Here is a 23099-nt window from a genome sequence, read left to right as displayed (position 1 = left end):
TGTGATGCATAACTCGTTTTCAGTTTTAGTACTTCCTTGGTGATATTCTATGGGGATATAGATTTTTCGTATTTCATTTGTTTACAGAAAAGTTAAGGAAAGAATGCTCCTACTGGTTATTATGAAATTTTGAAAGTATAGGATTTGGAATATGTTATATATAAATATTTGCAGACTTTTTTTTAATTAATTACTAAGTGGCGTTGCTCCTTTTTGTTCGCCAATCCTGATGTTGTCTTTGAATCATGCTTGTCTTCAGGTTATTGGGGTTTTCTGTTGGGTTGTTTCCATCCCTTCAGACAACAAAAGTAAATGGAAACAATTTGTTTTAAAAGTGTCAGGAACGAAAACGCTTAATTCCAAATAAATAAAAAAATTAACATTAGTTAAAATTCTGTAGAAATCTCATCATAATGTTTTCAGTAGGAATGAAGAATTTAAACATGAAATTAAAATTTCTTAAACAAATTCAATACAAACTTTCTTAAATCTGTTAAAAGATAGTAATATAATATTTTACGTTGTTTAATTTTTACTAGTCAAAAGCATCTTTAAAAACAATATTTTTAATGCTGCTAAAATCTACAACTGGATTCTAATTTCAGCTATAGAGTTTACTCTGGGCAATGCTACATACCATTGGTCATGCAAAAATATTGCACTTTGATCATTAATAATCAGACAAACTTTGTCAAACTATGGTGTTGGGATTTATTGATGGTCGTGGCAAAATTAGTCTTAACTGGGAATTCAACATTTTTAACTTGGCAAATTCTTGCTCAGTTTTTTTTTCTTCACATTTTTCGTTTATATTGCATCGCTGGATGTCTCATTACTATTTTTTTTTTTTTTAATGTAGGGTTAACTCTTGTATTGTTTAGATATTCAGCTAATTGCTAGCTGAGGGTCGAAAAATTTCTATTACTCAAAGTTAAACACACCGTAAAGTTATTTATTGGTATTGCCACAAAAGGTGTGTCTAAAAGTCGATTTAACAAATAATATTGTTTGAAATTCATTTTATATTAATCAAAACTTTACTCTCCCCCTCCCCACTTTTTTTTTTTTTTTTGTTACCATTTCATTGTTAAGTGTAATATAAATACTTACTATGTCGTAATAATAATTTTCTTTAAATATTTCGAACAATGGTGTCGAAACAAACCTCAAATGTCATGGGTTATTTGGCTCGTTACCAATAACAAAATGAATAAAATCCAGTGTTTTCATATAAAAAAATGTATGTAATAGAAATATTACATTTATGCTGCAATATCCGTATGTAGAGATTGGTTGTCTTCTTGTGCTTTTAATGAATAAACTATCATGACCAACATTCTTTTTTTAACAGGTGTCTCAAACTGTAGTAGTTTGTGCATTTTAACTATGATTGTTCTTTAATATGATGTAATAATTTTACATAATTTAAATTTTGTTTTTATTTTATTATGCATATTTTTAATATGAAAAAATTTAACAAGGCATTTACTTGTATGTAATTAATTTTAGTTAAAAATTTTAACTTCAAAAATAAATATTTTCAATAATTGTCACTGCTTTATTGAAATTAAGGGATTTACGCTTATACTGTAGAATGATAAATAGATATTGAGTGAAAAATTAATTTCTGGAATTTATTATTTTGTATCATTTAGAAAATATTTTTCACTTTTTTTAAATTTCCAAATTTGAATCCCTGAAAAACAATTTTCCGCAGTCCAAATCCTATTTCTTGTATTTATGGATCTGTATCTTCAAAATTTTTCTTATTTATCCATGTACTGAAAAAGAAAAATTGCTCTTTTGCTTGCACAGCAGGTGGAAGTCAATACTGAGGGAAATATCAGATCTACAGAGTTTTTCCCATTATATTTCCCCTGTAAATTTAAATATTAAGAGAAAATTGTGTTGATTTATAGATTAAAAATATTGCATTTCTAATACTAATAAAACCTTAAAATCGGTCAGTTGGAGATTTATAAAACAGTCTATTAAGCCTACAGCTATCATATTTGGCTTATACAGTGGCTCCCAAAATTGAGTATACACTATGGTTTTTTTTCTTTAATTTTATTCTTTTTGATCTTAACATTCCTGTTTATGGCTAATATTTATAAGAATGACAAAATATAAAATTAAAGAAGAAAGAGTGTAGTGTATACTAAATTTTGGGAGCCACTGTATATTCTTTGAATGCAAAAATGTATCCCTTAAAAACTTTTTCCAAAAGTTAGCTTAAATTTTAAATAATTAAAATTTTATTAATTTCGGCAATGGCATTTTAAAAAAAAGTGCCGAATGAAAATGATTTTTTGTGCCATTTTAAAAGGCAAACATTTATCTTTTCAGTGATATTAGTTTAAATACTGTGTGATATTTACTCGCATCAAATTTTTGTGTGATATTTAGTCTTATTATGATTTTTAAAAAAATATTTATTTTTCCAATGACGTTAGTTTAAATATTATGTGGTATTTAGACTAATTTTTAATTTTTTTTTTTTTTTTTTTTTGTGATCTGTGGTTTAAGTTGCCCATGAATTGAAGAGAGAGAATGAGTAAACAAAAAGGAAAGAAGAAATTTTCTAATTCATCATAGAGAAAAGTCTCCCCCTTCTTGATGAGTTTTTAATTAGATTAAATAGAATCTTCAGAATGATTTAGCTTCATTTTCTTTCGATTTATTGCATATTTTGTTCTTAACAGTGTTTGAAAAGTAATTGTTCTTTTTAATTAAAATTGATGTAGAATGAAACAAATAATAAAAAAAGACACTTTTTATTTACTAGATTTTAGATATGCTATATTTTTGTAACAATTTCTCCATATTTTTGCAAATATTCTAATCAAGATATATAGCGCTAAATATAGGTTTGTACTTTTATTTTGATATAGTATTCATTATTGTTTTGAAATATATATTGTAAATATTGCTGTAATGGAAACTATTGCTCAGTTTTAGTTTTGAGTGTTAATAAACGGTATGAGGATGGAAGGATTTCACAACTGTTCGTTTCAGTATCCTAAGACTTTTCAATGATTCTATTTCACTAAGGGTAGACGTGGAAGGATGAGGGCATTTCCGAAATTCTTTGGCCTTGGTATCCGCCATATTAGATACTTTTTCGTTCTTTTTTTTTTTTTTTTTTTTTTTTTTCACGTATATGTTGAGTATTGTGTTCTTTCTGACTGTGTTATTTTATTTTAATTCGCGACTAATCCGAGTTGATACACATGCGTAAAAGAGCGGAGGATTTTAGAATCCGTTGGCAAACTATAGAAAGAAATAGATTATTTTAATCTTAAGTACTTTCCCAATATGTTTATGATTTTTTTATTGCATCTTTCAAGAGAAAATCTTTCGGCAGTTAGTTCCCATGCAGGAAAAGCTTGTCTAAAACAGACATATTTTTAATGTTTTACTTTGATGAGAATATTTCTAAAATATCCAGCTAAGCGGGAAAACGTGGAATTGTCAGAAAATTCCGGAAGGTCGCAAAAAAAAATGGAAATTTATTATAAAACTGGAATTTTTTTTTTATATATAAATCGGTAATTTTTATCGAAGATGATCATTTGCTGGTATTTTTTCATGAATGGAATGGAACATCGTTGGCAACTAATGCAAACCAAACTTTTACTGATAGACTATGGAAGAGAAAGATGAGCCATCATATCTAATTTATTGCATATGTGTATAAATATATATTTTCGCCGGAACTTTTTGTTTGATTCCCCCCCCCCCTCCCCCGTTCAGAACGACTAGTTAGCGAAAATGGTTTTGCGTACTGTGGGAATTGGCAGTCTGAACTAAAGCCTGGTCTCCTTTACTGTTGATTTTAAGGTTTAATGGGTCTCTTTTATTTAAAAAGATATCATGGAGATATCCCTCCCCCCTCCTTTCCTTCCTTCGAATGTCAAATCGATCATACCACATGTGATGAGAGCGATGTATGTATTTTGGGTAAACATTATGAGCATGGTTACAAAATTTTTAAATGAATGGATGCTATGGATGAAATCTAATGGACGTTATTGCTAATATATTTTAACATTTTTTAAATTTTGTGTTCGTTTGAAATTCCTCATACATTCAGTTAATTGTAATACAATTCCTATAATTGTAAAATAATATTAAACACGAGAAATTAATTTTTTTGATACATTATAGGTACACATGCTTCTTATAATTTTTTCAAAAAAATTTTGAAAAAGAAAAAGGCAGCACTTTTTTTATATGGTTTGATGTATATGAAACTGTTTGCTACAAAAATTTATTAAATTCATTCTCTTTTTTTTTTTTTTTTTTTTTTTTTTGAAATTTATACCTCTAAAACATTTTTCTTTTTTATGCAACAGTAAAAGACATTTTTTCAACTTTTTTCTCTATTGTACGGGTTAATCATTGAACCAGCGTGTAAACGAATTTTTTTATTATAGTTGGTGAGCTAAAAGTCGATGCATTTTTGATTTCATTGAAGAATTTTTCTTACTTTGATGCAGAGATTACATTTTGTATTTGTAAATGAATTTATTTTTTTCTGTTAGTAAAATTATTCTTTAGCTCTGATTGACATGATGGTCAACAGTATGGATCCCACTGGAAGGAAACAAATCATTTCATTCTTAAGCACTTTGCCAATGTGTATGTACTTTTGTACTACATTTTTGTGAGTAAATTTGACAAACAGATCTGAGATACGACTGATTGGTTAAAAGTGGGTCTAGATGGGCATGTATCTTCTAGTGTTGGTTAATGGATTTGCAAAAAAAGGGGAAGGGTTTTACATAATTGAAGTTTATCTGAAATTCAATAAGTGAAAATGTTTTTTAATTATTAAATTTTTTTCCATTGATTTTAGTCAAAAGAGTAAAACTATTTTTCGAATTCAATTAAGAACATATTGTACAATAATTAAAGAGAATAAAATAAGAGCGACATTGTTCTGAAGATATAAGAAATATCCGAAAAATGTCAGGAAAATTTCTTTAAAAACCTGGAAATATCAGAGAAGTCAGGGAAATTCAAACAGCAGAACTATTGGCCAATCTAATATGGAGAAATGTTTACAAAAATGAACCTTAACTGAAAAATTACTTTTTTTTAAAATTATATATCAATTTTAGTTTAAAAGATTAGAATTAATTTTCATTTACCATTTAGAACAAAATATGCGATAAATTTGAAATGAAACCATTTTGAAGATTTCAGATACATCCGAAAAAAGTCTAGGAAATATTTTATAAAATCTGGCAATATCAGGGAAAATCAAACAACATAAATGAGTAATGCTGTAACATATAATAAATTTATATACTCCATACCATAAATTAAGTAAGTTGGGGTAATTAGTTGGATGTTAAAAGTGGCAAGTAAAAAATGTATTTACGTTTAAATTTATGCATAAGAAAAGAACTAAATAATAATGCCATTCCAGAGGGCAACAGCCTATAATCCAAGCAATTATTTTACATTAATAATGTCATACATTAAAATTAAGATCGTTATTTACACTATAGGAAGAAAAAATAATGTTTTGCATTTCAAAGCTTGGAGGGAGGTGAATTAAAATATATGATTCAAAAATCAACTATTTTGTAAAATAACCAGCATTTCTCAGTATAAAAATTAAATGATCATTATATTGCAATCCATTCATAGCTCTGATACATATTGATTACATTTTGTGATGTGAAAAGGAGTGCCATAAATGCCTAATTGTTCTTATCTATCTTCTATCTATCTATACTTATATAATAATCGCATGCCAACGATTTATCTCCAAAGGCCACTAACTAGATTAAGTAAAAATGCTAGGTTTACACTAAAGGTTGAAATTTCATAACTACTGTTTTTCAGTTTCAGGCAATTTTTATATAGTAAAATGTACAATTCCTATGTGTGGGATTGTGCAAATAATAATTTGAGCACTTGAGCATTCACCAAGATCTGCAATTTTATGTTGAGGGACATACACCTTTTTTAGAAAGTTTCAGGGAGACCAATCCTGCTTAATAGTTGGAGTTATTTTGAAATTAAGTATTAAAATGAACTCCAGTCCCTAATTTTGCCTTCTTTTTAATTTACTTATGGCATCTTGTTGAAAAATTCTTATTCCCCTCTCTCTCTGTTTCATTTTCTTTCATCTTCATAGCTCAAGTCCTTATAAAAATTAAAGATGGAGGTGGATGAAATTTTCTTTTTTTATAATTTTGAAGAACGGAGGGGGATAGAAAAGAAATTATAAAAGATTAGGGATAGTTTGGCTGTTCTGCAAAAGATACTTTTTTTTTATTTTTATTTTTTTTCAAATTTTACTTATAAAACACTTTGAGATACACTTTGATACATGTGGAATAAACTTAAAGGAAGAAAAAAATGTTGATGAAGCAAGTGTTAAAGGAAAATTTCTTTTGCTTTGATATAGGGAAAAGAAAGGAATTAGGAAGGAAATCCAATTTATGAAAGTTTTCTAATACGGTTTTGTTTTTTCACAAGTTCGTGAAGAAACAATCCCCCCTCCCCCGGAGTTGTGGTTCAAAAATCATTTTTTAACTTGGCTTGTAAGCAGTTGCAGTACAAACATTATGTATTATGATACAGCATCCCTTAACATTGAATTCAGAGTACGCGTTGTTTAATGATTTGTGTTTGTCCACTTGTTTTCTATCGCTTAATGTAATTATCACAAGTTTTTAAACTCCCAGCATGTGCTTCAATTCTGTATCCATTGAATATGGAACAGAATGAAATAATTCTGTGTCTATTGAATAGCTTTCTTTTCTACGCAACCTGGTTCATTAGGTCAAATAATTTGATACTAATATATAACTGTTATATACACACACACATATGGCATCCATCTCCAATCAAAATGTATCCATTTTAAGGATGCCATTTATTTGTTTTAAATAATATTTAGTTCTTAAGATCTTAATTATATTGAGGTATAGAGGAATCATTAATAATATAATTTTGTTTTAGGTATGAAGAATATAAAAGGCTAAAGAAGATGAGACAGAAAGATAAAAAGACTCGCCCCTTAAACATTGGGCGTCGAACTGGAGTGGATGTTGTAGAGGGGAAAAGAATTCGTCAACAGGATGATGGAACTGATGTGTTTGATGATTATTGGACTGACAGTGATTCTGTTCATTCAAATCAAACAACTCAATCAATACGCTCCCCTGATAAAACCAGAAATGAAAAGATTTCAAAAAATGTATCCATCCCAAACATAAATGCAGGGAGTTTGAGATCAAGTACAAAAAGAACTGTAAAACAAAGAAGTGAAGAATTTGAGGGTCAAAGCCCTGATATTAGCCGGGAATTATCAAAAAGATCAGATTTCTCGAGGAAAAATTTAATGAACTCTTTTGAAGATGAGGAAAATGCCACCTTTGCCAGAACAAAAATGACGCAAACTTCTTGTATGTTGAATGAAACAGAAAATTCAACACCCAAAAATATGAATAAAAGATCATATATAAAAAAAACACAAAGAAATGACACGGATATATCTGATCATGATATAAATTCAGTAAGAAGGTCTAGAAATGTGTCTAATTCTTCACATTCACTTTATGTAAGGGAAAATTTGCTTTCACCAAGAGGCAAGACAAGTACTGTAAGTATTTCATCACCTCATGAAATGGAAATCAGAGAAAAAGCTGAAAATAAAAAATCTCAAGGGACTCAAATTTCTCATGCTTTAGTTGAAACAGAAAGTTCATTCCATAAAAATACAACATTTACACAAGAAAGATCTTTTTGTGAGGAAACTGAAAGAAATAAGGATCTTTCACTTGGCAATGAAAAAAATTTACTAGTAGAGAAATCTGCTAGCAAAAATCTGTCTAAAATTTTATCCACACCTAGAAAAAAGGATTTTCATTCAAAAGATGGGGCAAATGCTGAAAATGTTTCATTATCTAGTAATATGAAATCTGGTAAGAAAACTAAAGACAAAAGAAGTTTGAGGACTAGTATTCAGTCTTCACATCCATCAGATGAAACAAAAAGTTCACCTACCAAAAATACAACATATACACGTAGAAGATCACATTCTGAGGAACCTGGAAGTGATACAGATAACTTATCTGACAGTGAGAAAAAAATTTCTGTAAGAATGTCTAGAGTTTTGTCTGAATTTTTTCCGACACCAAGTGAAAAGGATTTTCCATCAACAAGAGATGGGACAGGTACTGAAAGGGTTTCATCATTATCTAGTAATAAGAAATCTGGTAAGAAAACTAAAGACAAAAGAAGTTTGAGGATTAGTACTACATCTTCTAATCCATCAGATGAAATGAAAAGATCACCTACCAAAAATACAACATATGCACTTAGAAGATCACATTCTGAGGAAATTGGAAGTGATACTGATAATTTATCTGACAAAGAGAAAAATTCTTCTGTAAGAGGATCTAGAGTTATGTCTGAAATTTTATCCACACCAAGCAAAAAGGCTTTTCCTTCAACAAGAGATGGGGCAGATGCTGAAAAGGTTTCATTATCTAGTAATATGGAATCTAGCAGGAAAGTAAAAAAACTGAGAAATTCTAGGGTTGTGGCAGAATCTTCCCATCGATCAAATAGAATAGAAGATTCTTCTTCGAAGAATACAACATACACGCATGAAAGATCTTATTCAAAGGAAACTAGAAAAAATAGAGTTGACTCTAGAGAAAAAATAGAGTTGAATGATAGAGAGAAGACTTCTTCGGTAGAAATATCTCCTAGAAAAAGGTCTTCTCGACATATGGCTAACTCTTTTGAAGTGTTGAGTCAGAAAGAAGATAAATCTCTTCAGAGTACAAATAGATCAGAAATTTTAGTATCTGGTCAAAAAGAAAAGAAAAATAAACAAAAATCTTCCATGGGAAAGTCTCCTATAGCAGTTAAAAGAACAATACAGACTTCTGATATCTTGAAAAATTCATTGTCTGGGACTCCACATATTCGAAACAGAGGGAAAGAAAGCAGCAAAAGGAATTTTTCAGGAGGGAGATTTCAATTTTCAACTGAATCTTCTGAAATGCTGAATCCAAAAGAAAATATACCTTCCCGAAGCAATAAGAGTGTAAATGGTTCAGAAATTTTATTATCCCACCAAAAACAAAATGAGGAAGATGTGCAAGAATCTTCCGTCAAAAAGTCTCCTAGAGCATTTCAGAGTAAGAGAATGCAAATATCTGATGATTTAGAAAATGAGCAGGTGTCTAACAATGCCTCCTCCCCTGTGAAAACTGCTTCCCCTAAGCATTCAGCTGAATGCAAGAATGAAGGGCTTGAAGTCAGAAAGTCTTCTAGAATGCGATTTCCGCCTCTTGCATCCTGGCGAAATGAGAGAATCAAATATGCGAAATTATCTTCAGGTGAATTAAAATGTGAGGGTATAGATAAAGGTCGAGCAGAAGATGATTATGCATTTAGATATTTGAAAAAGAAATTGAATAATAAAGATAAAAGATTTAAATTGAAAACAGATATTAAAAAGAAGGGAAAAAATATCCGTGAACTTATTAAAAAGACTTCAGTTACAGATGTTCTGGGTAGAACCATAAAATTGAATTTACACCGTCCGTTCAGTACATGCGAGTGGACTTTGCCAAAGGATGAAGGTAGTAACCCGGGTTTCATGTTGTGTAGAGTTTTTTCAGCAGATTTAATGACATTTGGATTTTTGGATATTGCTGCTCATAGTATGAAAGATATGCGGTATTCACCCTCAGATAATATTTACTTTATAGTTATAAGAGGAATTGTTGATGTTAAAATTCACACAACTTTTTTCACATTTACAAAAAGTGATACTTTTATTGTGCCTGCTGGTATTGCATACTCTATAAGCAACAATACCTCAAGAAATGCTGTGCTTAATTTTACTTCATTCAAAGTACCCTTTTTTAAGTATCAGAATGCAGAGTAATTTTTAAAATTTTTTTTAAATAAATTTTTAAGCTATTTTCTTAAATATATACTGAATGTTTTGTTATAGATTTTCATTCATTTTAATATTTAGAAAGTGTGTGTTTATAATTAAAATGAATAGTTTCCAAAATGAAAATAAAAAAATTATATATGTTATTTGTACATATTTAATCAAGTAAAAATGAAAACTGGTTAGTTAATTACAAATATTCACAACCACAAAAAATGATCATGACAAAATTTCAAAAATTAAAGTGTTTAGGATGTTTCATATTCAAACATTAGATAAGTTTCTAAAGAATAAGTTATCATATAATTTCAAATTTTCTAAAAAAAAAATGTGTGAAAATGACATTCTGCTCAGTTGAAAAGATACTAGTTTAAAGTTAAGTATATTTTGTTTAATATTTTATGAAGGTAACTTATTATAATTAACTATGTCTTTGTTTTGCATGTAGAAAACATTTTTACATTCCGTTAACATTTACTTTTTTATATACAAAGATAAAGTACAGTGTAAATAAAAAAAAAACATAAATTTTGAAACAATGTAATTTTTAAAAAAAGCATCAGATGTACTTTTTAATTCTAATCAAGATCCGAGGGACGTATTGATATTCAGTTTCATACCTTAATTTAGAATCGATGCCAAGCCAAACTAACGTGAGCTCTCTCTTTAGCTCAGCTCAAATGCAGTTTTCAACAATGCAGCAAAAAAAAAAAAAAAGTTAAAGAATCTCTGGATTAACCATGGCAATGTGTACTATTTAGCCTTTTTTAAATGGCTTTTTTTATTTACAGATATCAATCTGTTTCTTTGGAATTACTTAAAAAATTCTGTATGTGTAAAAGGCTTTGCTGAGCTATATTTCATTCAAAATATCTTATATATATATATATTTTTAACTATTAAGAAAAATATTTCTTTTTCGATATTCTTCATTTTCTATACTATATTTTGTATTTATGATTAAAATGTGATTGTTTTAATGATAAGTAGATAGTATATTTCTGAAGTATAGACAGTATATTTCTGAAGTATAGACAAGGGTGCATAGCGTCCTGACAAGTTCTTAAATTTGTAAATTATCACTTTTAAGCACCTTAAAAATGCTTAGTTTCAGAAAAAGTTCTAAAAAGTAGCTTAGGTTTCTTGTGAAGGATAAAGCTTTTTGTTTTGTTTCCTCATGAATTGAATTTGGTATTTTGAAATCATGGTCGTAACAGTTTATTTACTGGATGCATCAAAAAAGAAAACCAACAAAATGGGAGAATTCAAGGGATAAAATTATGCTTCTTCTTTCTCCAACAATGTGCATTGCCATTTTTTAAAATACTAGAATAATTGCATGGAAGGGGCTATACAAGTATGTACTGCCATATTTATTTAATGTGAATCGAAAAACTTTCAAGAAATGTTGAAAAAGATCACATCTCTTTATTGTTAATCTTATAAAAATTGACTTACATTTTGGTATTGATAACCTTTTTTTTTTTTCTTCTTTTCTTTCCTTCCCATTTTCATGATCGTTTCTGTTTTTGTCAAATCCAAAAAGGCATAATTTTGCTGTAGAAGACATTGTGCAAATACAAAAATAAATATTACAGTTTAAAGATTAAATATTTAAAATTAATTAAAAAATATTTTCTATAAAAAAACAGGAAAAATCTTATGTTTAGAAAATATATGTTTTTTTTTTTTTTTTTTTTTTTTTTTGGATAAGGTGCTTAAAAATATGTAACTTTGCAGCAGTCTCGCTATGCATCCTGTGTAATTTATTCATCTTGTAATAAACTACAATGATAGTTTATTTTTCATGTTCATTTTTTTCATATGTGTTGATTTACATTTGTATTCTGAATATATATGCAAATGAAAAATTTGTATATATCATCTCAAGTAAAATTGAGTACATTTTGTTTACTATTTTATGAAATTAACTAATAGTAATAAACTATTTTTTCCAGTTAGTTTTATTTATCTGTTATGAGCAGTTTTAAAATTGGTTTACATTCGCTTTTTTGCATGCAAAAAGAAAATAAGAGGTAATCGCAAAATAATCATCTACTTTGAAATGAGATAACTTCAAAAATATTAATTACACTTTTTAATTGCTAGTGGTGAGAGAGAGAAAAACAGAAGTTTTTATTTACTATACTTCTGTTTAACCCTTTGAAGCGCGGTGGTATGACAGTGAAACCACCACTTTCTAAAAATTATTTTCAAACCCACAATGATTACTGATCGAAACTAAAGGTTCTAAAATAATATTCTAACTTTAATAATTGCCTGTAGATGTCAGCACACTAGTTAATATATTCCTCTTACGTACAAAAAAAACCCATTATGTTTAATGCTTTTTCCTTAATACTTTCAATTTCTTTTAAAAATATTATTATCATGTGAGAACATGATGTTGTTTTGGTTTGAGGTTTTTGAAGCCACGAAATGCGTAGGCAACAAATTGGCGATTTATCGCTTTTGAGATATTAATTTTTCGCTTTTAAGGTTATTAGAAAATAATGCAGAAGGTTGTCACATTTGGCGATTTATCGCCAACTAAAGTTACAACTTGATTTCCAAATTATTCATTCTCTGATTTCTTACGAATTGTCTTAATTAATTCAAGTCATTAACCAGTTTAAACCGATTTGAAACAATCAGGAGACTATCAGGTTACGCATGCCTCGATATTTAGAAAAGCGATGGCTATTTTTCATTTCAAAATCGGTCGAGCTCCAAAACTTTCTTTGCCAGCTAGAAAAAATGAAAATTAAAGTTTTTAAAAAATTATCATTATATATAGAGGGATAGAGAAATCTCGTGATTGTTTCAAACCGGTTTAAACTGGACTTAAATTAAGACAAATAATGACTTAAAAAATAATATTGTTCTCACATGATTTGAAATTTGCAATCGTTGATTTCATTTTTATATTGTATTTAACTTTGTTTTTATTATTTTTAAGCAAGTAAAACAAAACTACTATTCAAAATGCCCTCATAAATTTGTTGTATGAAAGCTATTTACAGCATACACTTTTTTCTTTTCTTTATACTTGACATCTTTTTAGGTGGTTTCAGAGACATACCACCTAGGGTAGAGTGACAAATGCGTACGGACATTTGCATACGGGTCATAAAAGGCCAATAAATCATGGGTAGCTCTTTGAAAATAGGGGTAGGGAGTGGTTAGGCTAGGTTTGTTAAAACATATGTTATCTGTTGGCAAGAGTACTTGTCGAGAAAATGTATTGGTATTTTAACTAAATTTTGATGCTTAAACACAAGGGAAAAACTTTTGTTTCTATGTGTATATGCTGGCTCTGTACACACCAGGCCGTCTGCCTATCAAATTTGGCAAATATATATTTTGGAGGGTAGAAAATTGATTTTTTGAAATGAATAACTTAACAAGCCAACTTAACATGAAATAAATAACTTAACAAGCCTGATATAGTTATAAAAATACATCTTATCTTATATTTAAAAATCTAGTATTCTCGTTTATATGAAAGCTTTATCTTTTCATATGTAAATATAAATGGAAGATCTTGACTATAAAACATACAGGTTATCTAATATCTGTATTCTTTTACAGAATAAAAATATGCAAAGACTGATAAAGGAAAAAAGTAATGATTTTTTAAAAATTTTAAGATAATTTACTTTAGAGATAACATTATTTTTTGTATTAATACTTTTAAATGCACTGAATTGCATATTTCTTTCTCTCAAATATACGTGTGTTAAATTTGGTATCTCTACGTGCAATGGTCTATATCTATACTTATATAAAGCTCAATGTGCGCGTGTGTGTGTATTGGCGCTCTACAGGCCAGACCGTTTGACCTACAGCTACCAAATTTGATACATGTATACCTTGGAGGTCGGAAATGTGCACCTGGGGTCCCTTTTTTTTTGAATTTTTAATTAGAATTTTAATTATTAATTAAGAACTAACTTTCCCGCCAAAAAATCTTTTCATTTTCCCCACCGCCAAATAAGTAAGGCTTCAGTTTTTTTTTTTTTAAATGAGGCTAGGCTTAAGATTTTTTGGCTGATTATTTCAAACGATTCAGTTTATTTTCTTAATGTTTGATGCATTTAAAATTAAACATTGTTAATGAATCTATCTTTCAAATTCATTCTGAAGTACTTCTGAATTAAAATAAAACAGAATAAAGGGAATTAAAAATTTCTATTCTGCATAGCGTTACCCCAACTGGCGTAGAAAAACTCACACATTTGCGTTACCGTAACTGGCGTTGAAAATTCACGCATGCGTATTGTGTTCTGATTGTTAACATGACAACTATTATCAACGGATGATTTAAATTATTTTTAGGTTTGTTGCATGCTTTTGTAATTAAATTGTATTTATGTTAGTTATGCATTTTTTTGTATATGCTTATAATTTTAAGGCCATCGTTTTTTAAGTAGTTTTTTTTTTTTTAACCTGTTTTCGAACGATTATTTTAAACGATTCGTTTTATTTTCTTAGTGTTTGATGCATTTAAAATTAAACATTGTTAATTAATCGATCTGTTCATGATGAATCTGATAAAATTTTGTTGAGAAATTCTTGCTTGAGATATTACATAAATTAAGAAAGATACTCTTTAGTGCTCATAGTGACTCTGTTTTCAGTAATCATATTATAAAAAAAATGCTTTGTTTCAGTAAAAAATATTATTATATTAATTGCAGATTCATCATTTTCACTTTAATTTAAAGTATAAATTCTGCGGGAGCTAACAGAAAATTAGAGAGATATTACGTTATGACTGAAGGCGTTTATAATATTATGAGTGAATTATATGACTATCAAAATTTGAAGTTTTAAAATATTTTGATGAAGAAGCTATTAAAGTAGGAATTGCATAAAATATTTAATTATTAAAATTTTAAGGAACATTAAGATTGGCGAACCAGCTGGTCGCCAAAGGCGGCTAGTTTTAAATAGACTGATAGTCGTATATATGTACATTCACTTTCATTCTTGGAAGAAAATCTTATTTTGTTAATTAAAATTTTTAGATTAATCTGAATATTCCACACTTTAATTTTTGAATAATTTTATACGAAAAATTTGGAAATATCTGTGAAATTTAAAGTATATGCTTTCGTTTTAAAAGTTCCATTCCCTCCCCTCCTTTGTGTGTGTGTGCGCGCGTATGTTATCGGGTATTTTGTCATTCAAGTTCCTAAAACAGCACTTATTTTATTTTATGAATTAAAAATAAAATTCGGGATATTTTAATGGAACATTACAACTGAAAATGGAATAATAATACGTAAGAAAGCATTTTTTACTATTTTCCCGTATTTACTCCTATCCCGCATTTACTATTTATTTGATTTTTATAATATTGCAATATATTGAATATTATTTTAAAATATTCTCAGTGTCATTTGTTTTGTGACTCTGTTAAAAATTAGGTAATTTTGAATTGTTGTATTCTCTTATTTTTCTATTGATGATGTAAATTTCGAAAGTAGAATGCATAAGAAGCTTATAAAGAATACTTATGATAAATATTAATCGCAAAATGCATATGCAGGCAAGTTAACACAATATTTTAGTTGGATGAAGAGGTATTTAAATGCGCATTATGTTCTGATTGTTGAGAACTATTTTCATCGGATTTAGGTTAGTTGCGTGCTTTTGTAATTAAACTGTATTTACGTTAGTTATATATTTTTTGTATATGCTTATAGTTTTAAATAAATTGTTTTTTAAGAAGTTTTTTTTTTAACCTGTTTTTGACCGATTATTTTAAACAATTCTGTTCATTTTCTTAGTGTTTGATGCATTTAAAACTAAACATTGTTAATGAATCGATCTGTTCGTGATGAATCTGAGAAAATTTTGTTGAAAAGTTCTTGAGATATTATATAAATTAAGAAAGATATTCTTTAGTGCCCATAAAGTTTAAACGCTCAGTGACTCTATTATCAGTAATCATATTAAAAAAATATGCTTTAAGTAAAAAAAAAAAAAAAAAAGTTCTGGTATTAATTGCACTTTAATCATTTCCACTTTAACTTAAAGCATAAATTCTACGGGAATTAACAGAAAATTAGAGAGATACATATTACGTTACGGCTGAGGGCCTTTATAATATTATGAGTGAATTATATGAATACCAAAATTTGAAGCTTTAAAATATTTTGATGAAAAAGCTATTAAAATAGGAGTTACATAATTTAATTATTAAAATTTTAACGAGAATTAGGATTGGCGAACCGGCTGGTCGTCAAAGGCGGCTAGTATGAAATAAAAGAAAAATGTAATAAATCCGTATATTAGGTATTTTATTTAGTGGTTGTGATTAGGCATTTTCCCAGCAGGGAAATAATATTGTTAAGATTTTTCTCAAAAATGAACGGTGGTTGATAGCATGTGATCATTGATCAGAGATGGGCCGACTTTTTAAAGGTAAGGGCTACTTCTAATTTTTTCGAGATGTTGCGGTCCACTCAGTGGCGCAAGCATGGCGAGTTTTAAAAAAAATGGCCTACAATCTTTATTACAACTTTATAATAAATACAGAATATGTCTTTACCAACATAACTACTAACATAATAATAATAACCACAAATATAATTATATTAAATGATGCATCTAATATGAAGCAATTCAAAATACATTAAAAAACAATATATATTTTTAAAAATTAAGCCAATTACTACTTTCGCAAGAACTGAACTCGCATTCTTCACATTCATGTGAAAAATACTGAAATCCTTGCATTTTACCGAAGTAGCTGCCTGTTGATTTCAATTTTCATTACAAACTGCTAAAACTCTATTTAAAGTATTAAAAATTAATTTAATGAATTAATATTTGAAAAAACTGCATTAACATCAAGTGTCATCCACTACAAGTTTAAAAAATGTGTATCTGAACTTGAGTGAATAAATAAAAAGTATTTTTTAACGATTGAAAATTTGAACAAGATATATAAATATATATAGGGAGACCCCCACTGTTTTGTGTGATCTTAATTAATTTTTTTCCCGCTATGCTACAAAGCAACAAACATGCCAATTGGTAATAGTATACAAAAAGTCCAATAGGAAAACTCTCCCAAAGGATTGGTAAAATTACAATGATTAATCTTGTCAAGGTCACACTTGTGTCCTTATATTTGGAAAATTTCATGTAATTACCTACTTATTTGACAAATTATGAGAACCGATATATATATATATATATATACTTGTAATAGAGCTGAATGTGTGTGTATGGCGCTCTGCAGGCCAGACCATTCGACCCACAGATATCAAATTTGGCACATGTATACTTTGGAGGTCGGTAAAGTTCATCTCGGAACGATTTTTTTAATTAGAATTTTAATTAATTGATAGTGAAAGTGTATGTACACACTTGGAAACTTTGAAAATCGTTCAAAATATCGAATATTTTTTTATTGCTTAATAATGTTCTCTGATCCTTTAGCTTTCAAACGATACCAAGATGTTGTCAAGATTCGAAATATTTCTCGAGTTATAATTATTTTTCTTGAGCTGCTTTCATTAAAAACTCTAGTTTCGGTGTTTTTAAAACTCATTTTATGAAGAATGATATTTTTCCACTATGTTGCTTCATTCAAACAATCATAACTCAACAAGAAATGAATCAAATACAGTTATTTATTTATCAAAAGAATCTGTATGAAATAGCGGATGTTTTGTGCCTCAATCAAAGATATATTTATAGAAATAAATTTTTAATAGCTGTTTAAAAGTTAAAATGACAGAAAAAATCTCGCTTTTTCTATTCATCGTTGATGAAAAAATTGTTTTAAAAAAACTATGCAATTTTATAACTTGTTTGAGGCAGACAACATGAAGACTAATATTAGGCATCATTTCCAACTAGAATTGTGTGTCTGTACAAATTAGAATTGAAGATATCATGTTTAAAAAAAAATAGGCTAATTAGCTCAGTAAATATTAATTAATTAATAATTAGTGTAATATGTTTTTTTCTCACTGAAATAAGTTTAAGCATATATTAATAACCTACTGTGAAAAAACTGTATTTTTAAAGTTAAAATTTAAAAAAAATCTTCAAGTGTGTACGTACACCTTAAGCGAAATTTTGACGTTTTTTCGCGATAGCTTTCGAAAATATTATCGCACAAAAATAATTTTTGCATCAAGTTAAGGTGCAAAAAATTATCTTTTTACTAATACCAATGTTTTTACTAGTAAAAATGGTCCCCCCCTTTTTTTAATGAATTTAATAAATATTTCAGCCATATTTTTCAACAATTTATTTCGCACAAAATAAAAATAAAGTTTAACCTGCACGAGCACGTTACGCTTGCATGGGAAAAAATTTACTTTCGAGGAGTTGCCATCGCACAGAAAAAAACTAAAATTAAAAAATAAGTTAAATGTTACTGCAAAACTAGAGAAATAATTTTCAGCACGCGTCTGTATGAAATGAAGTATAAGAAATATATAAAATGAAGAATAAGAAATATATTTTCAAAAAAAAAAAAACATAAATTCAAGACAAAGTAACGACTTTTAACGAGTATTAAGATTGGTGAACCGGCTGGTCACCGAAGGCGGCAAGTTTTAAATAAGTTTGAGTCTTTCAAACAGCAAGTCCTGATTAAAAGTTGAGTCATATAGTTAATATTGGGGAGGAATGAATAGGTAATTCACTCATTGACAATTGTTACTTGGGTCACAAAAAGCATTGATAATTGTTACTTTGACAGATTCTTACATTTTATCTGGTAAAAGTAGTTAAAAGGGAAGTCCTTATTTCACCTACTTAAAGTATATACAATTACTTATTGTTGTATCTCACTTTTTTCGGGATGGAAATATTTTCATGGTTTTAATTATTATTATTTTACTTTTAAAAAATTGACTGTTTAATTAATTGGCACAAAAACTTCAATGAAATCTTGTTTTATACTTTTGTGAGCAGAATTTTAATTTGTGTGTCGTATGGGAAAAAGAAATTATCAAATATTATCTTTTCAGTTAATCTACGCGTCCATAAACAAATGTTTTTTAAGCCGAATAAGAATATTATCAACATTTCACAACACAAAAATTAATTCAACATGCAATTAATTAGAAATTAATCTAAATTTCGACATTATTACACAATAACTTCAGAGAAATGCCGCATACATATTTTGTAATTTTTTCATATTAATAATTTTATATAATCTGAAATTCAAAGTTTTGCCTTCCCAATAATATCAACTCCATTTCTGTGCAAATTTTCCTTCAACTGTTATTAATATTTCAAAAATTAATAAATATTTGGATATTGCTAATGATTTTGAAATAAAATGCGCAGATTGCTCGACGATGAAAAGATTTCAGGACTCTTACCATACTTTTATTTTTGATATTTCTGATTCATTTATATATTCACACTTTTTTAATGTAAAAAGTAGTATTTTTTTTAAAAAAATTCTGTTTAATTAGGTTTAAAAAAATTGCTGCTTTAAAATCTATTATCATTTTTCTACTATCATATGTTTTTTATAAAGTAATAAATAAGTAATAATGTAATTAAGAATTTTTTTAGTAAAACGTTTGAAGCAACGATGCCTAAAACTAAATATGCAAAACATTAAAAATGTATTTCTAATAAAAATATTAATTTTTTCCAACTTTCTAAGAGATTTCTCATATATGGTCTGAGAAAAAGAAAATATCACCGTTAACTTTTTAAAACTCAAAAATTTATTAAAATGTTGGGTAATTAAAAATTTAGTAAGGATTTAATATTTCTCCGCGATATTTTCAGAAAATATCGTTTGGCATTTAGTATTTTTATACCATATAAGTTTTCAAAAATAAAATTTATGCGCAACTTGTAACTATGTATTTTATTGAAAAATAAGAAGGCATTCAAAGAACTGATGGAATTAACATATTAGAAGAATTTTAATAAATCTAATATGTTATGAACACTTTAGCATTCTAATTAGAAATAGAATACTGCTAGAAAAGTTTAAAAGCAGGCAATTTATGAAACTATTATTTGCAGGAAAACAACTATTTGCTTGATTTATTTTATTATTTTTTTTGCTAATGAAAAATTAATTATTTTATTAAATGTTCTAAAACATTCATTATAATATTTCTTAGATTTCAGTATTTCTAAACAAAATTCAAAGTACTTTTACATCTATACTTATAATAAAAGTGTGTGTGTTTGTGTAGCGCTCTATAGGCCAGACCGTTTGACCTACAGCTACCAGATTTGGAATATGTAAGCTTTGGAGGGCGGGAATGTGCACTTCGGTTTTTTTTTTTTGAATTTTTAATTAGAATTTTAATTAATTAAAAATTAAGCAAAATTTTGACGTTTTTCCGCTGTAACTTTCAAAAATATTATCTTACAAACATGAATTTTGCATCAAGTTAAATTTCAAAAAATTATATTTTTAATGATATCAGTGTTTTAACCCATAATTTAAGTTTCTATTTTTTAATGAATTTTTTAAATATATTTTAACCATATTTCTCAAAAATTAATTTGCGCAAAATAAAATTAAACTTGACTTGCACGAGCACGTTAAGCGTGCATAGGAAAAAATTAGCTTTTATCATCGTGTTGTCATCACGTTGGGAAAGGCTGAAATTAAAAAATAAATCAACTGTAATTGCAAATTAAGTATAAATTTAATTTTTAGAAATGAAATAAATATGAAATATATTTTCTTAAAAATTAATACAAGTAGAAGTTTTCTATAAACTTTTACAATATCTATATTAGTAATTCAATAAATCAGCTTTATTTAAGGCATATATACAGGATATTCACTCAGATTCCCGAGCTATCTGCTAACAAAATTGTTTAAATGACGTAAATAATTATATTTTACAAGTCAAATTCCCGGATGACTTTTAAATTTTTTCATAGATCCTCAGTCCTATAAATCATATTTTACAAAATATTTTTGAGGTACTAATATTTTAAATAAAAAGATTTGCTAAATCAAACACAAAAACTGACTGGTTTATGAAAATTTGAATATGGCTCTTCTAATAAAAACACTCTATTTTGGACCTTTCCATTCGCTGTCTTAAAGAAAACATGCCTATTGCAATGCCCGGAGTTTCTTAAAAACTGATTATTAGACGAGTGCGCGCGCGCGTATGTGTGTGTTGGCACACTACACGCCAGTCCATATAGTCTAGAGCTACCAAACTTGTCCCATATGTGCTTTGGGGGATAATAATTGATCCCCAGAGAGATTTTTATAAAATTTTTATTTATTAAAAATTTAAAGAAATTTTTGCGTATTTCCGGGACGACTTTCGAAAATGTTACAGTTCAAAATTGATTATTACATCATCTTAAAGCTCAAAAAGTAATATTTTCAATGATGCCAATGTTTAAATTGGAAAATTAAGTTTTTAATTTTTTAAAGTATTTCGATTATATTTTCTAACATTGTATTTCTCACAAAATTAAAAAAAAAAAAAAAAAAAAAAATTTACCCGCACGACCACGTTATGAGTACATGAGAAAAATTAGCTTTTAGCAGCACGTTGCCATGACTTTGGCAAAAATTCAAATTGAAAGATTAAGTTAAATTTTACAAAACTCTTACGGTTAACTATAAAAACATAGAAAAGTATAATGTTCACCACACGCTTACATGAAATGGAATACATATGAAATGTGATATTTTCTTTAAAAAATGAATGCTAGAAAAAGCTTTCTTTGAAATTTTAAAATAGTCATATAATTAATTCACTTTTAATTAAGACATACATAGTTTAATATATACAGAATGTCAACTCTATTCCTTTCCCAACAACTAATTTTTTAAAATTTTATTAATTGGTGTTTAAAATTAAAATTGGTGTTTTATTAAATGTTACCGTTAAAGTATATAATGCAGTTATTTCATAGAATACCTAGTTATTCCATGAAATAACTGATCGTGTCCGTTAAAGTGTGTAATATGTTATTAATTTGACACTTTAACTAGTTATTCTATGAAATAACTAGGTATTCTATAAATTAACTAATGAGAGACAGTTAAAGTGTAAAATAAACAATTTACCTGAAATGAAATGAAACTAATGATAGACAATTAAAATGAAAAAGAAGCAATTTATCTAATTAATTAAGCAGCGTATAAATGGTATTTATGGAAACGTACCATAAAATCATTTGTTACAAGGATTACTAAAATGACACTTGGAATTACAAAGAACATTATTTCTAAAACAAAAACATTTTTTGTTGACACACTGGGTTTTACACGAACATTTTTTAAATCCCTGACTGGTACCTAAAGTTTGAGCTGTAGCAATCGACCGGAGCGATATTTCTACATCCGGTACTTCTTCGATTTTAATTAATTTTTGTTCGCAGACACTGAACTGGGATCGGGAATATAATTGTTTTATGCGGCCGTTTCTTGTTATATACATTATATTACACTTTAATGGGCTGCAGATCGTTATTCTATGAAATAACTAGTTAAACCATGAAATACAAGAGAGTTTTACACTTTAACGGACACGATCAGTTATTTCATGGAATAACTAGGTATTCTATAAAATAACGGATTTCATACTTTAACGGTAACATATATATCTAATAAAAAATGAAATAAATAATTATATTTTATGTAGCTTAAATCGATAAATGTTCTATTGAATTATGAATTTTAGATTTTTATGTAGATCCTCTGTTTTTAGAGCCATATTTAATAAAATATTTTAAGGACACTTATATTTTAAATAAAAAATGACCACTCTTTTTCAATTAAATTAATTCTGGTGAACCAGCTGGTAGTTAAAGGCGGCCTGTATGAAATGTAAAATTAATTGATTATAAGATGAATTGAGTATAAAATAAATTTCAATAATCAGTGGAGACAATTAGATATTGGCGGTTTTTGCAGTTCTCTTAATTCAATTGATACTCTCATTTTATTTCTAAAAGCATTTCAGACGATAAAAGGATTTTTTCATATTATAATATTTTATATATAAGTAGGTTTTACATTAAAAATATTAGACATTTAAGATTTATTTCCAAGTAGGCATTTTAGATAGTTTTCTATGAAATATTATAGAATACAGTCTTTTTTATCAAATGCAATTTTATTTTAAACAGAAAAACGTAAGAATTCTTTTAAGTCAATAAAAAG

General features: G+C 27.8%; 1 protein-coding gene across 4 annotated transcripts in view; it reads left to right on the top strand.

Moving 5' to 3' along the window:
* Positions 1-23099, top strand: part of LOC129974987 (lamina-associated polypeptide 2, isoforms alpha/zeta-like) — a 90585-nt gene that overhangs the window by 48117 nt on the left and 19369 nt on the right. For 2 of the 4 annotated variants that reach the window (XM_056087835.1, XM_056087834.1), the window contains exon 3: positions 6985-10154. The exons of the other annotated variants lie outside the window; for them this stretch is intronic. In XM_056087835.1, the coding sequence (XP_055943810.1) occupies positions 7013-9931 (2919 nt within the window). In that variant the 5' untranslated portion in view covers positions 6985-7012 and the 3' untranslated portion in view covers positions 9932-10154. Of the gene's footprint in view, positions 1-6984; positions 10155-23099 lie in introns of those variants that run through there. 4 annotated transcript variants of the gene reach the window in all.

This window comes from Argiope bruennichi, chromosome 7 (genome assembly GCF_947563725.1).
Source record: "Argiope bruennichi chromosome 7, qqArgBrue1.1, whole genome shotgun sequence".
Lineage (NCBI taxonomy): Eukaryota > Metazoa > Arthropoda > Arachnida > Araneae > Araneidae > Argiope > Argiope bruennichi.
The sequence above is the reverse complement of the archived record's forward strand: the minus strand, read 5'-3'. Positions and strand labels throughout refer to the sequence as shown.